The sequence below is a fragment of the Anas acuta genome, chromosome 3 (genome assembly GCF_963932015.1).
Source record: "Anas acuta chromosome 3, bAnaAcu1.1, whole genome shotgun sequence".
Classification (NCBI taxonomy): domain Eukaryota; kingdom Metazoa; phylum Chordata; class Aves; order Anseriformes; family Anatidae; genus Anas; species Anas acuta.
The window spans coordinates 113,475,100-113,497,170 of record NC_088981.1 but is presented as its reverse complement, the minus strand read 5'-3'; the positions used below and the strand labels follow the sequence as shown (position 1 = coordinate 113,497,170).

Below are 22,071 nucleotides of genomic sequence, written 5' to 3'. Positions count from 1 at the left end.
CATTTATCTGCAATAAATATTGACAAAGAAAGAGAAGTGAATGTATATATATATATACAACCCCAGAGTGAGGAAAGCCTCTGACTTCTACCACTCTTCCCAAGAGAGAAGTCTAGCTAGACAAAGGTAATGTATGGAGAATTTAATTTATTAGAAATTTTATCCATAGAGTCACTTGGTCAGCATTAATTGGGCATTGTGTTGTGCATGCTAACGTAGTTAATATCTAAGTCTTACCAAACCCGGTAATTAAAAGAAAATGCATGCTTCTATTAATTTTAAGAATTTTTTAAAAAATTACATTTTCTGCTTAGAAAACATTCTACTCATCTGGGTGAGAAACACTTTACATGAAGTCTAATTTGCGATTCTTTATATCAAAAAGTAGCACTTGGTCTTGCTTGCTTCATTCTTCAAATGTGAACATATATTAATCCACTTTGTATTTGATTATAGTCAATCACAAGAAATGCTTTTTTTAATGAAACTTGAATTATTGTTATGTGAAATTTATTTATCTGGAATGTGGGTATATATCAGTACAGATAGACTCAATATTTTGCTATCTATAGCTGTCAAGTACTTGTCCAAGCTTTCAGGTATATACTATTTTAAAATATCTATTATATCTTCTCATATACAATAAGATGATTGTGTCTTCTTAATGCAGAATGAAAATTTTGTTACAAAATGAAATTTATAGATGCAAACTCAAAGACAGTTAAAAAAAAATATATCAAAGTAACTGAAGTGAAAAATATCCTTACTGTTGTAAATTTTCAGACCTGCTATACCCTGAAAGTTTTATCTGCTGGCAGGAAAAAGTCTCTTCTGAGGAGTGAAGTACCAAGATTAAATACACACACACACACACACACAGTCTGCACTGTATTTTTCAAATATAATTTGTTCCTAGCTTTTTAACTAGAAGATTTTTAATATTGTTTTAACATCTGATGAAGTTGCATGAAACGTACGAGTTTTCAAGCAGAGCTACATAAAACTATGTTGCTGTTATTTGTCTCTTCAAAAGTGTAGAAGTGATTTAGCTGATTGACTAGTATAGTATTGGCATGGAAGTATCTGGGAACAGTCATCTTCTGATTTTGAAACTAATGCCAAATAAATTTGTTCTAAAAGATGGATTTGATTGTGTGGTCTGACAATTGAAGATGTGTTGTATTTTAATCAAATTTACTTCTGAAGCTAGAAATGTTTTATGTTTCCAGTTGCAGCACTTTTTTTTGTAGTCACAGAAAGATCTTGTTTCTGTATGTTGAAGTTCTGCATAGCCAAGCATCAAAAAAAAAAATTCTTCTGATACACTGATTCATGCCTTATGTTTGTTCATGAATGGTTTCTTGTGACTATTAGCACAAGATATAATTTAGTATTAGCAAGATCTTTTGGCTAAGCATAGCACATGGTACGTTTATGTTCTCTGGTTGAGTGAGCTCCAATCATAAGGGAAAGTGTTTCCTATGCTTTAAACTACTGTGGAATACTCATAAAATGTAAACATAAAAGGGATCTCAAGCATAAGGAAAACTTCATGTAGGCCATTACCATGCCCTCTGCCCAGTGCTGGATTTTGCTTAGAGATTTAGCTCCAAACTAGAATTATAAATGGATCTACATGTGCCCTGGCAGAGATCAGAATGCTCCTCAGTGAAGGTGAAAGTAATGGAGTTGATGCACTATTTAGAAATGGAAGAAGAAAAATAAATAAATAAATAAATAATGTCTGGACCCCAATCATTATTTATTATTTTTATTATTATTGTTATTACTATAATAAACATCAATTTCTCACACCACACATGTAGAGCTGACTCACACACAGAGGAGCAAGAAAATCCTCTGACTTCAGTAACATAAACCCAACATAAATGAAAGGGAAATCATATCATAAATCTAGAGACAATTTCAGATATTAAACAGTTAACAGGATATTAAAATTAATAAACAGCTAACAGGATATCAATAACAGTATTACTGCCATCTCTTCAAAATCATCATTCTAGGAATAAAAAATATTTACACCACTGGTTAAAAGAAAGAATTAAATGTAAGTTGTTTTTACAGGACACTGGAAACTTGCTGTTAATTCTTTGTGATGTTAAACAATCTTTTGGTTCTTGCCAGAAGGAAAAGCTCTTTACAGTCTTTCTTAACTCATTCTTCTCACCTAACATAAATATGTTTGTTTAATCACTTAGCAGAGATGAATCGGTGAATCTACTGTATTTTCATAGTAGATTTACAGTTTTAACAGTTGTTATACCAATAGTTTCCCTGTCAAGCAGGATTTCCTAGATCTCTACCACTGACCTGTACTGCTCACACTGGATTTTCCTCAGAAGCCAGATCTAAGGTTTATTATGTTCAACTAATTTTATTACATGTTTTCCCTACTTCCTTCATTCTGTTTTAAGATAAACTGTTGAGTTCAAAGTCTGTCTCACCAAGGACTTTGCCAAATCTTCATTCTTTAACAACTGAAAAGATGAAATTTCATGTATGTCTTCAGTAGCAAAAAGATATGTAATATTTGATTTGCTTCTTCTGACATGTAGAAAAAAATATTTCATGAATATGAGTGGGTTTTAGACTGTGTGCATACTGTGGTATTTGCTTCTAAAAAGTATCTTATCAGCCAGAGACCAATAGCAACAGTATTGGCTGAAGGTTTTGTTTATGTGCCAGATGCTGCTTGAGGGTGATCAGCACCATCTGATTGAGAGGTTATGATGCTGATTTGATTTGGAAACAGGGAGAAAGAAAGAAATGGAGACAATTGTTGATGTGGGTAAACAGTACCCCCCTCCAGAATAAAAGTTCCCAAAACAGATGATGCTTGCTTGAACAGCACATTGGTGTGGCCCCAAGTGAATGTATTAATGGATTTTTATTGTGTTTTTTTTTTTTGTTTTGTTTTGTTTTTTTATACAAGGAGGCAAAGATGAAAGAAATACTAAAAATTCAGGGCATTTTGAATAAAGAAATCAACAGGAGGTTGATCCATCTGTTTTAAGAAACATGCAACTTTATACTACTTGTGGTCTCTTCCTCAGTACAAGGTGGAGCCTTCTCTCCATATGAGATAGAGGTGACCATTCACCAAAAAAAAAAAAATCTCCTCTGTGGTGTGTTTGATTTTGAGGCTGTTTTGCATTTTGCTTACGTATCACAGAAAACCACAAGTTTTATGTAACAGAGATTAATGTTTTTTTGTTTGTTTCTTTGCTTGTTTTTTCCTTTGTAGAAATGGGTCCAATAACTGCAGTCCTTTGCCTGGTTGCTTTGATACACCAAGCTGAAGCACAGGTAGGACTATTCATGTATGCAAAACAGTTATATTGCATATTGCTGAGGACATTGTCTAGATATCTGCATTAGCAGGTTGAGTGATCTCGAGCTCTGCAATTCAGGGTTGAAATTATTATTTGTACATCCTTTCCACAACAAAGATGAACTCCTGTTTTTCTAAGATTTATGTATTAAAATTCTGCCTATCAAAAAATGTTCTCCTATTTACAAAAATAATATTTAAAATACATTTTCCTAAAAGAATATGAACTGATACTGCTCTAAAATAATTTACCTAAGTATCAGATATTTTATCTTCACTTCTCTTCAGAGAGGAGATCTTAATATTGTCGGATGTAGATATCTACTATGTACACATTTGGATGTGAGCTATTTATCAAGATATGCTTAATAAGGGATGAAAAGAAATAGGTTCTTTAGGAATGCTAATCTTCTCTTTCTTTAGGAAATAATTCTTTACTCTGAGGACAGTCAAAGACTGAAACAGGTTTCCTAGAGAGGCAGTTAATGTCCCATGATTGTCAGTGCTCAAGAGGAGTTTGGACAATGCCTTCATTAATATAATTTAACTTTCGGTTGGCCATGAAGTACCCAGATAGTTGAATTAGATGATCTTTGTAGGTCCTTTCCATCTGAAATATCCTATCCTTCTTTAAAAAAGCTCAGGTGATCTATGTCCTAAATTGCTTGTTTAACTGATTATACCAAGAGCTTAAGATAACTGGCCAAGATGTAGTTTCTACTACTGTAAATGCCATAAATTGAACAAGATGAACAAAACCTCTTGAGGGAGGTTTAGTTGCCCAAACAGAAATGTCTCAGTGCAGTTTGAGATTGCCTGAGGTGCCTGAGACATTCATGAGAGGCTCTACAGGCTGTACAAAGAGCTTTAACCTTCTGGAACAACAGTTAGGGCTCTCTGGGCATTTAAAATGGCATTAGGTGCCATTTTAGGTCACTGACAACAGCTTTTAAAACCTAGAATTGAGCTCTGAAGTCATAGCAGGGGGAAGTGAGATTTATTCATATTATTGGGACATCTTAAAATTTAGTCTCTCTCATGTTGTGGTTTTCTCATTGACCATGAAGGCAAACTGAGATGACTTTTAGAAATTTACATCTATGGTATAGATGTCTAAAATTAAGTAAGATGAATTTGTTCCTAGCATGCAAATCATCACACTAATGGTGAAATTCATCTCACCAACCTAAGTATCAAAATATTAATCATCTAGATCTCTCCCAGGCTCTCATTATAAACAAAGGAAGGAGAAAGAGGTACTTCTAGAGAATAGCTTTTCCAGTCCTAAAAAGGAGTTTGGGTTTTGTTTGATGAGCTATGTCTGCCCTCTCCAGTAATGACTAAGAGTAAGGTGTCTAGCTTAGACTGAGAGGATTCATTTTCAGATGTTAAGCAGGAAGAATTCCTTCCCAAGGAACATTCTAGTCTGAAAACTCTAATGTGAGCATTGCTACCATTGTTCTTTGCCAGGATTCAAAACCTGTCATCACTGGATAAGAGACAATTTAAACTGTTCATTGCCTTCTTGATCTTATGTATTTCAGAAGATGGTCTGCAAAGGGCTTTAAATTCTGATCCAGCTTCATTGCAAGTGATGAGATCTAGGAATTTTTTAGTACTCACAGAAGGTCAAAACCAGTCATGACATTTGGTTCCAGAGCTAAGCTTTCTCCATGAAGACTAGAAATCTTTCTTTCTGAAGGTAGAAATACTAATCACAAATTTCACTTAGGGTCACATCTCTTTATTAACTATATGGTTCAAATGAAGGGAGGGAGAAAAAAAAAATAAAATAAAAAATCACCAGTTACAAGAATAGGAGAACCAATAAAGGAAAGTTGAGAATTTCCATGCAGCTTTACTTTGACAATAATTTCACGGTCTATCTTGCTTAGTAAACCTTGGATAACTGGAACAATCATTTACTGTTTTCCAGGTGTATCAGAGTAAACAAGTGGACACACCCCTCTTTCCACCTTTTCCCGTTAAATACCCAATACAGAAGCCAGTAAAGAAACCAATACAGAAACCGATATACAAACCAGTACAAAAACCGATACACAAGCAGATACCAATACAGAAACCAGTACAGCTACCACCAATAAAGAAACCAGTACAGGTACCAGCAATAAAGAAACCAGTATACGTACCACCAGTAAAGAAACCAGTATACGTACCACCAGTAAAGAAACCAGTATACGTACCACCAGTAAAGAAACCAGCCCGGCTACCACCAATAAAGAAACCTCAGCAACCTCAGCAACCTCAGCAACCAGCACAACAGAAATACAATGGTTTTCAGATGCAAAGCAAACAACAGATGCTTCAGCAACAAAATATTATTCAGCTGAAAAATAAGCAAGTCATCCTTAAAGAACACAATCAAATAAGAAGATCTGTAGTTCCAACAGCCAGGAACATGCTGAAGATGGTAAGCTATGCATATCCACTACCCTGCTTTCCAGATCATTAGCAGAAGATTGTAGCCTTCTAAAAACCCCACACTCAGTGAGTAGATAGGGCAAGAAAGGTTCTCTGGGATTCAGATTAAGAAATCAGAATTTTATCCCTGTGTTTCTGCAGGCTTCATGCTTTAAGTCTGCACACTTCAGTGCTGTAAGCACTTGTAAAATCATTGCAAAGAACATGCCCCAAGCACTGCTCAAAACCTCTCTCATAACCAACATGTCTTAGTTTCTGCAGTTAGAAAAACTCAGTTAAGCAACATGGCAAATCTCCCTTATCTAGGGACATCTGTCTAGAGAAAATATAAATACAGGCTTGCTGCAACCATATCCATTTATTGTTGTTAAACCTGTATTAATATAGCCTGCAAAGTGAATCACAAATTCTTGCCTTATGTTTTCTCATTGCAATAGGCATAAACTGCAATCTTTTTCAGGGAAAGCTTTTACCTTGGAAGAAAAGAAACATACACCCTGAATGAAGGAAAGTGGGCAAAGCAAGGATGGAATTGGGGTACCAGCAACATTTTTCTGAATTAAACATAATGGGGAAGGCAAAAAAAGGCCTAGACCTGCATAGCTGTCTGGCCTCAGATGAACTTGTTTTGCTCGTTGCTGTTACCATACACATCATTCTTGATATTTTTTGTTATACCTATTCAATGGGCAGAGCTGCTCAGTGCTTTATGGTTAAGTCTGCATGGTAAGACTTGCAAACATTCCCCTGCTTCAAAGACTGGCTGGTGTCTATCACTACATCTCAGCTCCACCTAGGAGCTGAAGCTCAACTCTCCTAGGCTTGAAGCTCAATTTTGTACCGTTTGCACTGTACCTTACAAAGTTAATTCAGGCACAAAGGTAAAAGAAGGTAATAGTATGTTTTAACATTTCTATAAACCAGGATTTTCTGGAGATCTGGACTGTGATATTCTACAGAATTGCTCGATCTGCAGCCCTTAAGGGCTGAAGAAACATGGTGCCCATGTCTCATGCCCAGTAGTGTAAACTGGCACAGGTCCTTTGCTTTCTTTTAAGGAACCCAAAGCATTCAGCACTCCAAGTGCAAATAATTCCCCATGTTTTTCTTCTCCTTCATGGACTGCACAAATTTGCCTGTGACTTGTTTCTTACTTTGTGTCTTTCAGGTTTGGAATGAGAGAGCTGCTAAAAATGCTCAGAAATGGGCAAAGAAGTGTGAAATGGAAATCAGTCCAACAGATCAGAGAGTTATTGACGGTACATAAACAACATCGATCCTAAGCTTATGGGTTAATGTTGATTTGCAGATGACCCTTGTTCATGTGAAGTAGAAATATGGATACATTTTAAGCTGTTGTAGAATATCTTTGGAGAATTATTAAACACAAAAACATCATCTTTGTCAGAGAAAGTCCCTGAAAGACAAACTGTTGGAGCTTGAGAGAGGGAAGCTGTGTACTTGCCCTGTTCTTGTACCTTTCTTTAAGTACCCTCTTTTAGCTCCTAGCTCCTGCTGGAGACAAGATGGCATAATAGAAGACTGTGGGTATGACTAAGTACAGACATTTTTGTGTAGCACATTGTAGTTAAAAGCTCACCAAAATCAAAGTAGCATTCCCTGACACTTTCATAAGATCAAGTGTACTGTCCCCTTTAAAATCACAGGGGAAATAGGTTGACATTGTAGACCCTTTGTTTAGGATGTAATTACACTCTCCCCATCATACCTTCCACCCTACAACTTGCTTCCTTGCTATGTAATAAAATATACCTACTTTACTACTTCAGGCATCACCTGCGGTGAGAATATATTGCTCTCATCTCAACCAAAAACATGGGCTGAAACAATCCAAGTCTGGAACAGTCAGGGCTCCAATTTCAAGTATGGTTTTGGAGCAACTACAAAGAATGCCAATGTCAAGAGCTATGCTCAGGTATGGATAATTGAAGCAAACTGCAATGATACACTAGAATTATATGTGTACAATCAAGGTTGCTGAGAGGCGTTTATTATCAGAAGAAAAAAAAATGTCATTGATGAGAATTCAAGAAAATATGTCTCTGAAAAAAAATATGTTTATTTTTGATTCTACAGCTAGTGTGGTATAACAGCTACCAGGTTGGATGTGCAGTTGCCTACTGTCCTAGAAACCAGTACAACTACTTTTATGTTTGCCATTACTGTCCTCCGTAAGTATTGCCTTTTTATTTTCTTAAGATGTGATAATTCTGGATATGTTTTCAAAAACTCCAGTAGTCCATAGGTGATTTGTAGATCAAATGTCTATAGTTTCTTTTAGCCATTTGTAATTTTGAAAACACGCATATGAATTGTGTTTTTAACGTTAGATTAAATGTTAATATTTATTTCATTTCACGCTGAAACAGAAATTTGGGAAATTTTAGCATTTGAATAAAGAAAGGTCTGTCTGTGTAAGGATCAGGCATCATGCTATAACTTTGACCACAAAGAAGACAGACAAAAAGTGAAAGCCAACAGCAAATAAATATTCACAGAGGTAAAAAGCATACCTCTGACTCCTTCATGTCAGAAGGTGGCTGCTGAGGTAATTTTCGTATGAGCCACGACATACTTGAAAGCCATTAGAAAAGTACAGCCAGGAAGCACATAAGCACATAAGACATTTTAAACTGATAATGTTACACAAAGGCAAATAGTCAATTAGTTTTGTTTCCCCGAACACCTATTTGATTTAAAATTCTATGCATAGCTCAAACTGAAACATGAATATCTATGAAAATAGTCATTTTATCCAAAATGTGTGGATGTCTTTCATTGGGATAAAGAAAGTAAACTGTCAGTGGCTCAGAGCTACATCTTGATCTCATTTTGTATTGTGTTTCTTTCAAATTTCAGAGGAAATAATATAATGCAAGTGGCTGCACCTTACAAAAGTGGACCAAGATGTGCAGATTGTCCCGGCCACTGCGACAATGGGCTTTGCAGTAAGTATTTGCCTCCTTACAACAAACATTGCACTACCTCAAATAATGACATTCCCTTTTCCTCCTTCATACTTACCTTTTGCCAGTCTGCAGGTAGGACGTCATAGAATTGCTCCTTCGTTTTCCTTCTACACATGATATTGATTATATAGAATAGCCCACCATAAGTGGCACGATTTTGAGCGGGGGGAGGGGGGGGGGGGGGGGGGGGCACCAGATGAGCTCCAGAAATCCCTTCCAGCCTCATCCATCCTATGCCAGTGGGTGCGTTGTGTTGCTGCCAAGCAATGACTATGACTGATCACATCGCCAGTCTTCTGCTGCCCTCTTCTGGAAAACTCAAGACAATGTCTTCATGTGCATGTGCATCTTCAGTGCATGTACATACAAATCGTGAAAGTTCATATGTGTATGTCCATGTATAAAGAGTTCCACATGACCTATATTGTAGACTTCCACGTGGAGCAACTCCAAGTATAAAACTGGACAGGAACTGTAAGATACCACCTTTCTGTCTGTTTTCCCTTTTACATAATATTCAAGCAATTTGAACAGCAGTGCAAACGTATAAAGGCTAAGTAGGCAAGAAAATTAATGAGAAGATGCATGATGGAAAATGCAGAAGTATCAGACCAGCACTGTTTTTTTTTTCAATCAATATTTCATGATTTTTTTCTATCTGTTCTATTTTAGCCAATCCTTGCAGGCATCGAGATGCGTTTCCAAACTGCAAAAATATGATAACCTTGTTTGGCTGCCGCCATTCGGTGGTGAGAGAGAAGTGTGCTGCTACCTGTAAATGCACCACTCAAATCGTCTAATATCCTGGTGGATGTCATTGTAGCTGCTTTGGGACTTACTTATTGGGAAAAAAAAAAGTAGAACTAACCACGAAGTACATTCATGCTCAGTGTATCAGCTCAGATTGACTTGTATGTAAACTTTTTTTTTTTTTTATGAAATCGCACAATTATTTCAGTCCCAAATTAGTCTAGAAGCTCAGATAAACTCTGATGTTATTTTAGGCTTTATAGAAATCATGATTAAGCTACTAATGTGTTACTTTTTGGTTTTCCTTTTGGTGGATCTTCCACTGATTCATTTCCTTTTAACGGGAAATACACTTTTAAAACACAGAAATATGTTAAATTCCACTTAACTTTCTTCTGTTACCTTTTCTTCAATTATAAATGGAATACATTCCTGCTAAATAAAAATATGTTCACAAACAGAGCTTTTCATTGAAGTTGTTTATAATTTTTCCATTTGGAAAATACTTTGTGAGTATTTCAAAGATCTGCACAATTTTATGCATATGAGGAAAAGAAAAGAAGAGACAAAAGCATTATTTTTCACAGCTGAAATAAGAGGAACTCCTCAAATCTGCCAGCTTTTGCCCTGTGGCCTTAACACAAATCTGATAGATCTTAATATCCAAGTGATAAATTATATGTATTTTTTCTCATATAGCACCAACAGTCAAGAAATTAGAATCTTTTTTAAACCATTTATACAAAGAAAGAGATGGCCTTTCCATAGTCTCTATGAGTAAGTCCCTCTCTTGCTTGGAATTTATGTTGCTTGGAATTTATGTTGGTATAAATACAGCCTCAAAAAAAGAAAAGGGAAAAAAAAAGTTCATGCATCCTAAAATACTTATTAATAGGGGGATATTTTCTCCAGAACTTCCAGAAAATGCTTAGACCAGATTACACCAGCAACATGAATGTGAAACAGACTGTGATTTTATCTTCATATCCAATATATAAACCCACACACATTTTTTTTTCTTTAATAAAAAGGTAGATATATAGGAAACAGAAGCTCTTTATGCTTCCTGTTTATAAACTTTGACAGATATCAAAAAACGTGCAAAGAACTAAAAAGCATATTCTCAATAAACATAAGGGATCCTTCCCACTAATCTTCTTCCTGATGGCCCTCCCAAGCCTCTGCAGAGCAAACACCACACCCCAGTGCCAAGCAGGGTGCAATGCGGTGCCCCATCACACCTCCAGCTGCTCCTCAAGGTGATGCTGGTCTCCTACAGGTTCTGAGTCACATTTGCCAGCCCTGTGCAGGACGGATGCCTCTTACTACCTTCCCTTGCCGTTTTAGACCAGCAAAACTTTGTTCCATAGGACTGCAATTCTAGTTCAAAGCACAAGAGGGGGAACCATACCCAAACATTCAACTGTATCAGTTTTCCATTCTGTTACCTGGATGAAGGGCTCCTCCTTTTACTAGAAATTGAAGTTGCAAATCTTCCCTGATTGTTTTTAACACTTTCCTGCACATCACTTATTACCTAACACTGGACGAAGAAATAACCTCTACATATAACAATACTTTGGAAGCAATTTCTTCCTCTTCACTGCTTCATCCTATTTCTGTTGGCCAAATTACTACCATATTAAAACTATTTATATGACCAAATGAAGGCAATATTTTAATTTCTAGGATATCTCTTGACTAATTTTGGCAGCCTTGATTTTCTCCCTGTCTGAAGTTCTGCTCCAACCATATGTCAGTATTTGTATTTGAAACTGAAGCTTGGTGAAAATCTACTAAATTTACTGAGACCTATGGTTTTCTCAGAAAACATTATTCTAAAATATATTAAAAAAAAAAAAAAAAAAAAAAAAAAAAAAAGCTCTCTTACAGGCAGGCACATAACTTTGGCAAAAGCCTTAGGAGTTTTCTGGAATATTTTCAAGATTTAATTTCTCCTTACAACCAAGGTGATGGGAGATGAAAATCCTTCCATCCATACACTTTCCTCCCTCTCCATCCCAATGAATATTTATGGATGAATTATCAGAGACAACTGAGACAGCTCCCTCCCCAAAGAGACAGCTGTTGTGCTCTGGATATTCAGTTAGGGCATCCGAGCAAGGCAGCAGCAGGAGCTTGAAAAGGTCACCTGCATCAGGAATTGTCACGCTGGAGCATCAGGTATCCTGCTGGGCTACTGAAGGCATTATCCTTCTTACTTTCATAGGTAATTTTAAAAAATTCTAGTTCTTAATTGATGTGGAATAAGAGGAATAGCAGGTGAGATGAAATGCTACCAGGATGATTATTTTTCTCAAAACTGCAAGAAAAATTTGGGTGTCTGACTTAGACTTAGCTGTTCATGTCCCTGGAAAAGATGAGATGTTTCTGAATATGAGTTTCCCATAGGCAGGTGAAGTAAGAGAAATATGACATTCACTGCTAGATCCAGCATGTCAAATAATGCATTTCTCCATTCTCTGACTATTTTCACAAACTTATTTTTATAGTGATACTCTTGAGCGTTGTTTCCTTTCTGGTAGTAGCATAGATTTTTTGATATTTGCTGAGAACTCTAATGATTTTTCGATGTAATTCAGTTTTTGTAATTCAAAAAATAAAAACATCAAAAATTTCTTCCAATTTCTGTTCCAGCTTCAGACATACTCTTAAGACGTACATATGCTGAGAGGTGATAAGAACAACTACTGTGGTACAAGCCTTATCTGTGGAGAATGATGTAAGAGCTCCTAAGCAGCTAACTTACATGACAAGGACTTTAAGCACAGTTTTAAACAAATATTACAAAGTGACATTTAACAGTCTTATGCTTTTGAAGAAAGAACACTTATGATATTTAAAATATGTCAACTGCAGACATCATGCTATCTATTTTAGATGTCTGAGAATCAGCCTTGAGACTAAGCAAAATGGAAGGTCTTTCTCCTCCAGTATCTTAAAGTTTTGCTGAAAGCCTAAATCTTCCCTGTTTTTCTCCATCTGTCTGATAGAGACAATAGCTCTTTCCATAACTTTTGCCTTAATATTCCATACATATAATAACAACAGGTTTAAGAAGCTATAGCTAAATCTTTCTACCAAATAGAAAACAAGGGTTGGAAACACCACAAGGTGATTCATTTCAAGATGCCAGAAATTGTCTAATCACTGAGAAAAGATAGATCCCACCAAAGACTACGTCTTTTCACTTACCAGAGAGAGAGCATAGATGACAAATTTGCACTGGATGCTTAGATTTTAGATGGACACTCATAAGTGAAATGTGCACCATGCCAATTGTGCAACCCTCTACTTGCCCCCACACCGTTATTATTCCTTAAGTCCCACCAAAAAAGATTGGGTTTTGGTGTTGCAAGTTGGTCATTTGATGAGAATAAATATTTAGATGATAATCTGTAAATGAATATAAGAAATCTCTGGGACTGCAGGTAGAGATTGAGTTCAGAATTGAAAGAAGAGAACTTGCTCAAAAAAAACTGTGCAGAGACAAGATACTTGCCTGACCACCATGGTGGACCACCACAGTGCAGCTGTAACATCTCATACATGATCATATGTGGATGTGTTTCCCTTAGGCATACCTTTCCTGTGATGTCTGTATACTCTAGGCAAATTCACTTATTATTTCCTCTGAAATCCTTATCTAAATGTCCAAGAAAGCCCAGATCCCAAAGTTGGCCTAAGCCCTCACCTCAAGTTTGGCCTGCAGCACGCTATACAAACACACTCCTGTCTGCAAATGCGTCCTTGACAAGCCATCAGAAATTCCTCTTGTCAGAAGACCCAACTGGTGCCCAAGACACAAAACTGTAGCAAGATCCTTGAGCGAGACCGTGCGGCAAAAAGCCAGCAGAGCCAGGACAGGACGAGGGTGTTCCCCACCCCTGCTCCTGCCTCTTCTACACCAGGCTGCCAAAAAATGGATTCCTCTAAGTGCAAAGGCCACGGTTAAACTGTGAAAAATAAGAGTTGGGACCTTCTCATTAAAAAGATATTTGACAGATCCTGTCTCCTCTCCAGGCTGCAGGAAAGACTTTTAACCTGTCTGCTTCAGTCTCTCCAACTGCAGCACAGAGATAAACTGACATAGCCAGGGGTGAGAAAGATTAATTAGGGAACACTGAGAAAGAGCCTGCGAAGCACTAAGGCCCAGTAATTATAATATGGCATTCTGTAGCCACACCTCCAGTATAATTCTATCTCAGTTTAACCACAAGTCAAGGGGACATGGGAGCAAGGAGATAGAAGTGAGGAAATGCCACTCCCTCCCACAAGGCGACATCTACAAGTTCATGGGCTGGCCACTGGTCTTGATCTTCTGGTTTGGGGGCAGTGCAGTGCAGCCATCGGGCTGTTCCCTAGGACTTATAAAGCTCTTCTGAGTCTGGCATCAATAAGTCTTGTGGAAAAATAATTTTTAGAAGATGAGCTAAATTGGCATGGAAATAGTCTTGCATATATCAGTGAAATTGCACATTAACTATTTGTTGCATTTACTGGTGAGCAACCCAGTGCAATGTGTAAGTGAGAATAGCTCTCTAAAATGCTTATCACAATTTATTTCTTTTTCCATAGTAACTGAAATGATCATTTCAAAGCAAATGACATTATTGCCTTTCAATTTGGCATCATCAACACTCCTTCTCTGTCTTCTTCTCTTCTCCTATTTCTGCATAAAGTGTGGAAGTAAAAGATGAAAACCCAAGCTAATAAAGTGAAATAAAAATAAGGGTTTTGTTTATTTCATTGACAAACTTTGAACGAAACACAATTTTATTTTTTTTATTCAATGTAAAACAGATTTTTTATTTTTTTATTGTTTTACTTTAGGACTTGCTTAACTATTCACTTCTCCAAAGGACCCTTGTTTTTAAAATAGGAGTGGAACTTACAAGGGAAGTCACTGACATTTTTCACACCAATTCTAATTAAGATCATGAACTTTCTATTCAGATAGATGACAGGATGAGAAATTTGTTCTTGATCACAAAATTCAGAAACAATTTAGTCTCCATTTTACCCACAAATCTCACCAGTGTCGTGAGATATAAAAAGTTAATTTTCAGTCTACTAGAACTTGCATATGTGTATTAAGACAGGTTCAGAAGAAATAATAAATGAGATAAGGAATCTATATACAGAACTAATACGCAGTATTAAATGTGCTTATTTAAATGTACCAATTCATCTACTGATAATCCTGTTCCTATTCAAACCACTGCCTGTGCTTACTTCACTTAGGACTTGATAGAACAGGGAAGTCATTTCCCATTGTAAACATATTCCAGAAACCTACATTGAAGATAACAAAGTCAATGTAGGTTAAACCATGTTATTTTTACTTACTGATATACAGCATTCTTCACGCTGATATTTATGATAACCACAATTTGAAAGAAAGCGATTCCTGGATGGTAAAAAAAAAAATGTTTATTTTGGCAGAGTTGAAATTTAGCTCTTGTGATTTTTGTGCAAGTTTGAAAGAAGGACAAGTAAGGGAGAGATTCTAAGCACTTCTGCTTGTAAAACACAGAAATTACATGAACCCAACAATTTCACAGCAAGAATGGATTCACCTCTTGTGCAGAGGTAGCTGTGGAATTCTGGCTATATGATGTAATATCACCCAGCAACATATCAGAAAATGTGAAAGTGTCTCCTGTTTTGTTGAAGTAGAATACTAACTTAATGCTTTAGGAGTGGTGTCCTGTGCAAGTTTCACTATTACGTGTGTCAGGAGATGTTTCTTGAAGTACTGGTTGCTGCAATTGAAAAATATATGCATATATTGTTTTTGTTTTTGTTTTTGTTTTTTTTTCTTTGTATAGGGAGGGTATTGCATTAGTAATGAAAAACTGTGTTTTATTAAAAGAAATCTGGAAGAAAAATTAACTGTTTAATATTATAGAAATTTATCAGGAGACCAATTAATCATTCAGTTTAATCACAAGTTCAAAATGTGCTTGGCATCATTCATTGCCAATCTGTACCTTATCAGCAAGTCCCCTTTAAATTTTTTTCACTCTTGAGGTTGACTCCATATGTATTTATTCATCCTGATGAGGAGCATAAAATACAGTACTGCTCAAGCACCATCTGAATGTTAGAAATGATTCATGAGAATATTTTTGTCAACTCAGAGGTGTGAAGAGTCGTTGCCTTTCAACATTTATGTTCTGGCAGGTGTTTTAGTGCACAGAAGCTTATAGCAGCAGAACACATCCTTCATGGATTTTTTTTCAGTGTTATCAAATGAACTTTTTTGCTACTAGAAGTTGTGTGTCCAGCTAGGAGGGATTTGGCAGGATGCTCCATTGGTATGTAAATAGACTTCTCATCTACAGGTAGACTAGTTCAAAGTCAAGTTCTATTTTCACCACTTTGACCTGCAAGGCAATGAGAGTCTAATTATAGAACAGTCTAACCATGAATATGTTCAGTAAGAGTCAGAGCCTACTAATTGGTTTTAAGAACAGTGGATGTCAGAGAGAGTCAACTTCGTTCGATAAGGTCCAAATGAAGATCTGGAGGCAGCTCCAACAGGCTCCAACTCTTCTGGGACAGTAAGGTGCAGCTTTCATCCTTTTAGTTCAAGGCAAATTCTAGGTATTTGAGACAATGTCAGGAAATGAGGGAAACACCCTATGTCTGTAAGTTTGGTAAATCTGGATACATTTTACTGAGAAGCCTTTCCAGATCAAAATCTGGTTTTGAGTCTCCTCCTTGCTATTTTTTTCCAAAACAAGCACTATTGTTCCAGCAGTGTGGTTATCTGGCAGGCTTTCCTGGAATTCTGTGGTTTGGTGACTGTCTAGAAAACTATTGTTGCAGGTTAATGAGTTATTTACCTAGAGGAGGAAGCTGAACCCTTTATGCTTTCTTATTCCTCATTCACCTATATTGACTGGATTGTTTACATGCAGAAATGGTGTTATCTAGTACATTGCTCTCTCAGCTATTCCTAGGAGAAATTAAAGTAGACCTTGTTTAAGATACCTATTTATTTTCATTGTATATTTGACTTTAGCTATAAATTACAGGCACAGGATGGTGTGGACATCTTCAGGATGTGCTCAGAGTATTAGTGCCTAAAAAGTTTTTTTTAAAAGCCTATTGGAGACAATGGAATGAGTAGGTCTGATCAGTATCTTCCAGTCACAAAAAAACATGGGACATTTAGACATTTAATATGCCAGCACACACCCAAACTTCTCACTGCTGTTCACAGTGAATTTTCTGATAAGTCTCCTTACTATTTTATGAATGGAATTGGACATTGAAATCAGAGTAGTAACCTGACCAGGTGTCCTAAAGACTTCCCAAAACACAGACTGATGCTTTGACACATCTTCATAACACCCTTATCTCAGCAAACTAGATTTGCAGTTAAAGCACCGGAGCTGGAACATAACAAACAGGAGTCCTTTTGCCTAATTTTTTGAGGACACTGGAATAAGTCAGGGCCTGATCCTCAGACTGCTGGAGGTTAATAATTTAATTTGTTTCAGACACCTGAACACAGAAAACATGTTCTCTCAAATTAATAATAGACCACGCAGCTAAACTAAGTTCTAAGTTCTGTGTGTATTTCAGGTGGGATTCATCTCACCTGACTTTAGAAGTCTGAGGATTTAGTCCTTTTTATAGCTGAGAGAAAGAGCAAGAGAGAGAAATTGAGGAAGAACTTCCACCAACTTTTTGCATCTGTATTAGGATAAATTTAATTGCTCAAGTAGCTATTTCCCTGATAAAGGGAGCACCAACTTACTAGGATAAATGTAGATATTTACAGACATTTATTTCTGGCATGTTGAGCTAGAAGCGAGGAACTCCACATTTTCCCTGTTAATAATACAAGAGTTATTATTGCAGAAGTCTTAAAGGCATTCATAGCGTGCTAGTATGTCTTCTCTTAGTCTTTTCTTGTTATAAAGAAAAATAAAACTTTCAAATTTTCTTTCTAGGTCACTGAATAGAATGCAGATATGCTGCAGGTGGGTAATTACCCACTTTAGACAATGGTTATTTGTCCAGTTTTAAACAGCTGCATCTGGAGTCTTCTTGTGGTCAATAGGGAGAAGAAAAGTGAAAATAATCCAGAATTTGTAGGATGAAGCACAGGCTTGGAGAAACTTCAGACCATAAAGGAGTCACTAGATATTTAACATGTACTCAGTTTTCTGTGCTAATGTGGGAGGCAGTGCCCTGTAGCTTGAAGCAACTCTGCAGGGGGAAAATCTGGATGTATTAATTATAGAATGACTGCAAGCCTTCAAAGTGATGCTGTGGTAAAATGTTACTTTAGGATATATCGCACATTCTCCAAAACAGAAGTTTTAATGCTATCTTACAAAACATTGGTGAGAATTGATTTGAAATCCTACTTACAATTCTGGTTATTTCTCATAAGTTGAACTGAACTTGAGCCCAAGAAAAGATATTAACATATTCAGGAAAGCAGACAGTCTGCAAAATATCAAAAAAGGAAAAAATAAAAGAAAAAAAAAAAAAGAAAAGGAAAAAAAAGGGGGTGGGGGGCTGGGTGATATGATTGCAGTCTACAGATATCAGAAAGGTGAAGAAAATGAGAGAGATACAAGCTACCATGTATTTTTGTCACCAGAAATAGCTATGTACACTGTGTGATGAAAATTAGTGCAGAAATAAGCTCCTAAGCATTAAAACTGGAAAGAACATCAGCAGCATCCCAGCATCCCAGAAGAAGGACATAAAACTTAACTTCACAAATAGAGCGCAAAACTGTTATGGAGGGGAGTTTGTGATAAGCTACCCACAATTCCAGGAAGAGCCCTCAAAGACCTAAAAATTCCTTGTTCCTGAACAGGCAACTGCTAACTGATGGAAGAGATAGAAAATGCAATGACAATAAATAATGTGTTGTGGAAGCAGACACCATGCTTCTTCCACAGATAAAATTGGCTGTTCATAAGAAAGTAAGTTCATTAAAAGAAATGGGAAACAGAAATGGGTGAAAAGTTAGGATGGAAAAGTAAAGTGAATGCAATCATTAGAATGTGAAGGCAGGGAAAGAAATAATGAAGTACATGTAAGAGGGAGTTCATCAAGATAAAAATGCAGAAAGTTCTCTGGAGAGGCAAAAATCATAAGAAATATGAATGAACATCCATCCAAACCTAGTATTTAATAACAGCTATCATTGAACCACCACTTGCCTGAGGGAACCCCATTTTGTCTCATTGTGTCCCATCAGTGTATCTGTTTCCAATCCTGCTTTTTGTCCTGCCTCCTGGATGGTCCTTTTACACTCCCCCTTTTACGTATGTATGTATTTATTTATTTATTTTGTAATCAATAAACATAAATATAGATGCTTTTGAAAAACAGCAATAATCCAGATATTTTTTACAGAATATTGACCATAATATATCAAAAACCAAGCTTACACCTTTGAAGGTCAGTTTATTCCTGTAGTCTCATACTGACTAACAGTGATTGCAGATCTAGCTAAGCAGATCAGTTAAACCAAAGAGAATGAAATATTTGTAACCAACCTTACAAGAGCTATTTAATGGTGTTAAGTGTTTATTTTAGATGCACCTGGAAAGTGCCTAAAAAGATCATGGCATCTAACTAGTTATGGCATGAAAACCTCATATCTTCCACAGGTTGGCATGAGCATTTCGGAGACTGGACTTTTCCATTGAGATTATTTTTTCCAGATATACCTGTATTTATTTGTTCTCAATTCATTGTAGTACCTCCAGTGCTGGCTTGGCCCGGATGGGGCGTTGTATTTTAGATAGTAAGCTGGGTTGCAGTTGTTTATTGAAATATTGCTTGGCCCATTGCAAGGAAATAATAAATTCATCTTGTCAGTTCAATAGTGCAGGGCTACTTCTGTGTATTTGGTGATTTAGTACCTACTTCCTGGTAACTAACAAAAAAAAAAAAATAAAAAAGAAAAGTTATATAAATTAATTATGAAGTTCACAAATCATTTTCTCCATTTGGTCTGCATTCATACTGCAAACAAAGAAGTCCCTATTTGCCTAGCATTAAGGGAACTGAAGAAGATGTTAGTTGTACACAGGAAGAAATAAACAATGTGTGATTTCTTGTAGGAATTTATTTTACGTGCTGACTGTTCTACCCACATTTGAAGCTTGTGCCAAAGTCATACTGACCAGAATTTGTGGATCAGTGTTAACATATGTGCAAAATACATAGTTTATGTTGTTTTCTAACGTTTGGTGAGATTCAAAGCTTAAAACACTCGCTGAGCCATTGAAATCTGATATGGACTATCTCTCTCTTGACAAATCCTCATTTAGGTCAGACCAATTATTTCATGACTGGCTGCTAAAAGGCATCTTGTTGCTGTGCCACTAAGAACATTATAGCTCAGGCTCTGAGAGGCTGATGATTATATAAATGATGATAGTACCACACATAGCAGGAGGTCTTCTGGGATCAGCTCCCTGAAGCCTGTTTCCTACAGTCTCAGACTGCAGACACCCTCTCCGGGTCTGGCTGCCATGGATGGGCTGTTTTACAAAAGTAGCACTGGGAGCTATATCATCCAGGGAAATTGGAGCTAACACATCTTTTCATTGAAGAATATTCCCTAAGCACCCTCTTTGACTCTTCATGCATGCATTGCAATTACTGCTGCAAACTTCACATTATGTCGCTCACTTAAGATTGCTGTACCGTTTGTGTACTCTGCAAGATTTAGTGGAAAGAGGAGTACTTAACCTTCTCAATGGGAGGGCACAACGAGGTGGCAGAGACAGGAACAGCCCTCTTGCTGAAACGGAAAGCACGCCAAGTTGCTTGTAGCCGTTCTGTATAGCAAATTGGAGCAGGTGGGAACTTTGCAGCAATAGCACAGCATTGTACTGAGCAAAACTGCAACTGTAAAAGACCGGGGGAGGGGGGGGGGGAGGAATGGGGGGAGTGAGAATTTTTTAACCTGAAAAGGGTTGATCTAATTTTCAGTAAACATTAAAATGCAAATCTGAACTGCTATTTACAGGTAATGAAATGGAAAACTTAAAACTTAGAAACACAGAGAAATGGTAAAAATCTTGATATGAAAACACAAATTTCCTGGGCCACAAGACAGGGACTGTAATGCAGCATGTCACAGACAATCTAAACAAATGAATATACATACAGTTGCAGCTACATCACTTAATGTCTTAGCTTTGTAGATTCGTTATTTCTCAAAAGCACTTTTCTTTGCTATTATTCCTCATAGGGAAACAGATCCACTCGCATATTTACAAATAGTATCCCAGACTTAAAGCTTTAATCTCATTTATACTGTTTTTCTTTGTTCCCTTGAGAAAGTAGATAAAGCTTTAAGGTGTATGTATAGCATCCGCCTTCCTGTATTAGTCTTTTATTTATTTATTTATTTATCACAGGAGCAGTACAAACTAGCCTTTTTGTAAGGGAGCATGAACCCCTTTATTTCTTGTAAACATCGTTCCTGCAACTTTGGGATACACCTCAACCAAAAGCTTCTGCTTGTGCATTTCATTCCTTCTTCAGTATGCTCTTGCAGTAAAACATAAAACAGTGAACTCGCTGTGATTTTAAATAGGAAAAATAAAACCCCAGTAATAACCTAACTGGCACATTAATGAGTATAGGAAATCCCTTGTTTTTCCCACACTATATAAAAACTTGGGTTAGGGGCTAGTGTGAGTGATATGGATCCAGACAAGACAAATTTATTGTTGTTATCTGGGGAGTCAGAAAAATACATTCAATGTCACTTTCCCCTTCAAGGTGAAGGAAACTACTTAAGGACTGCATATACAAACCTTGTTTATTGAGCTGAGCTTTCAACTTGAGATGGAGTACATGTCAGGAGTTGGACTCTATCATTCTTGAGGGTCTCTTCCATTTCGGGATATTCTGACCTGTTGTGCTGACTCAAAACATTACAAAAGTTAATGAGTCATTAAATAACTCTTCTAATGTGACACCACAGAAATGGGATAAATGTTAATGTTCTCAAAAAAAAAAAAAAAAAAAAAGAGTATTCAGCTCAAAGTTCAGGAGACCAAGAAATATTTTCTGTCACAACATGCAGACAAGATGTACCTTATCCTACCTTTCTGGTTGCAATGTCAACCCTAAAAGCATGTACCAAGAAGTAGTTTAGAGATTGGCATGCTCTCCAATTCATGGTCAAGGTATAAATCCATGCTCAGGGATACCTATAGCTCAGACTTAAATAAAACGAACTCGGTGTTTTAGCCACACCAGCTTCTTTACCAGGCTACACTGGGCCTCTTCTAGGAGACATCCTGAGACTGATTTGAGTCTGAGATACCCAACAAACCTGATCAAAAGGGCATCAAGTGCTAGGTCTTTGCATTTATTTGACCTATTTAACCTGTTTGAGATACTTTAAGATGAAATCAGTTTCTCTCAGAAGATCCTATTTCTCACTCCTCACTTACAGGCAAAACATTATTAGGTTAGATACAGAAATCTATGGTGTATATACTTAACAAA

At 36.7% G+C, this 22,071-nt stretch overlaps 1 protein-coding gene and 1 long non-coding RNA gene across 2 annotated transcripts in view; one reads left to right on the top strand and one right to left on the bottom strand.

Annotated features, from left to right (window-relative positions):
- The window catches only part of LOC137852916 (serotriflin-like), a 32,267-nt gene extending 22,461 nt beyond the window's left edge, over positions 1-9,806 (top strand). Inside the window, exons 2-8 of the mRNA XM_068675072.1 lie at positions 3,266-3,327; positions 5,289-5,783; positions 6,963-7,053; positions 7,585-7,730; positions 7,892-7,986; positions 8,675-8,763; positions 9,457-9,806. Of these exons, the coding sequence (XP_068531173.1) occupies positions 3,266-3,327; positions 5,289-5,783; positions 6,963-7,053; positions 7,585-7,730; positions 7,892-7,986; positions 8,675-8,763; positions 9,457-9,584 (1,106 nt within the window). The 3' untranslated portion in view covers positions 9,585-9,806. The remainder of the gene's footprint in view (positions 1-3,265; positions 3,328-5,288; positions 5,784-6,962; positions 7,054-7,584; positions 7,731-7,891; positions 7,987-8,674; positions 8,764-9,456) is intronic.
- The window catches only part of LOC137854880 (uncharacterized), a 139,393-nt gene that overhangs the window by 61,370 nt on the left and 55,952 nt on the right, over positions 1-22,071 (bottom strand). The window lies entirely within an intron of this gene.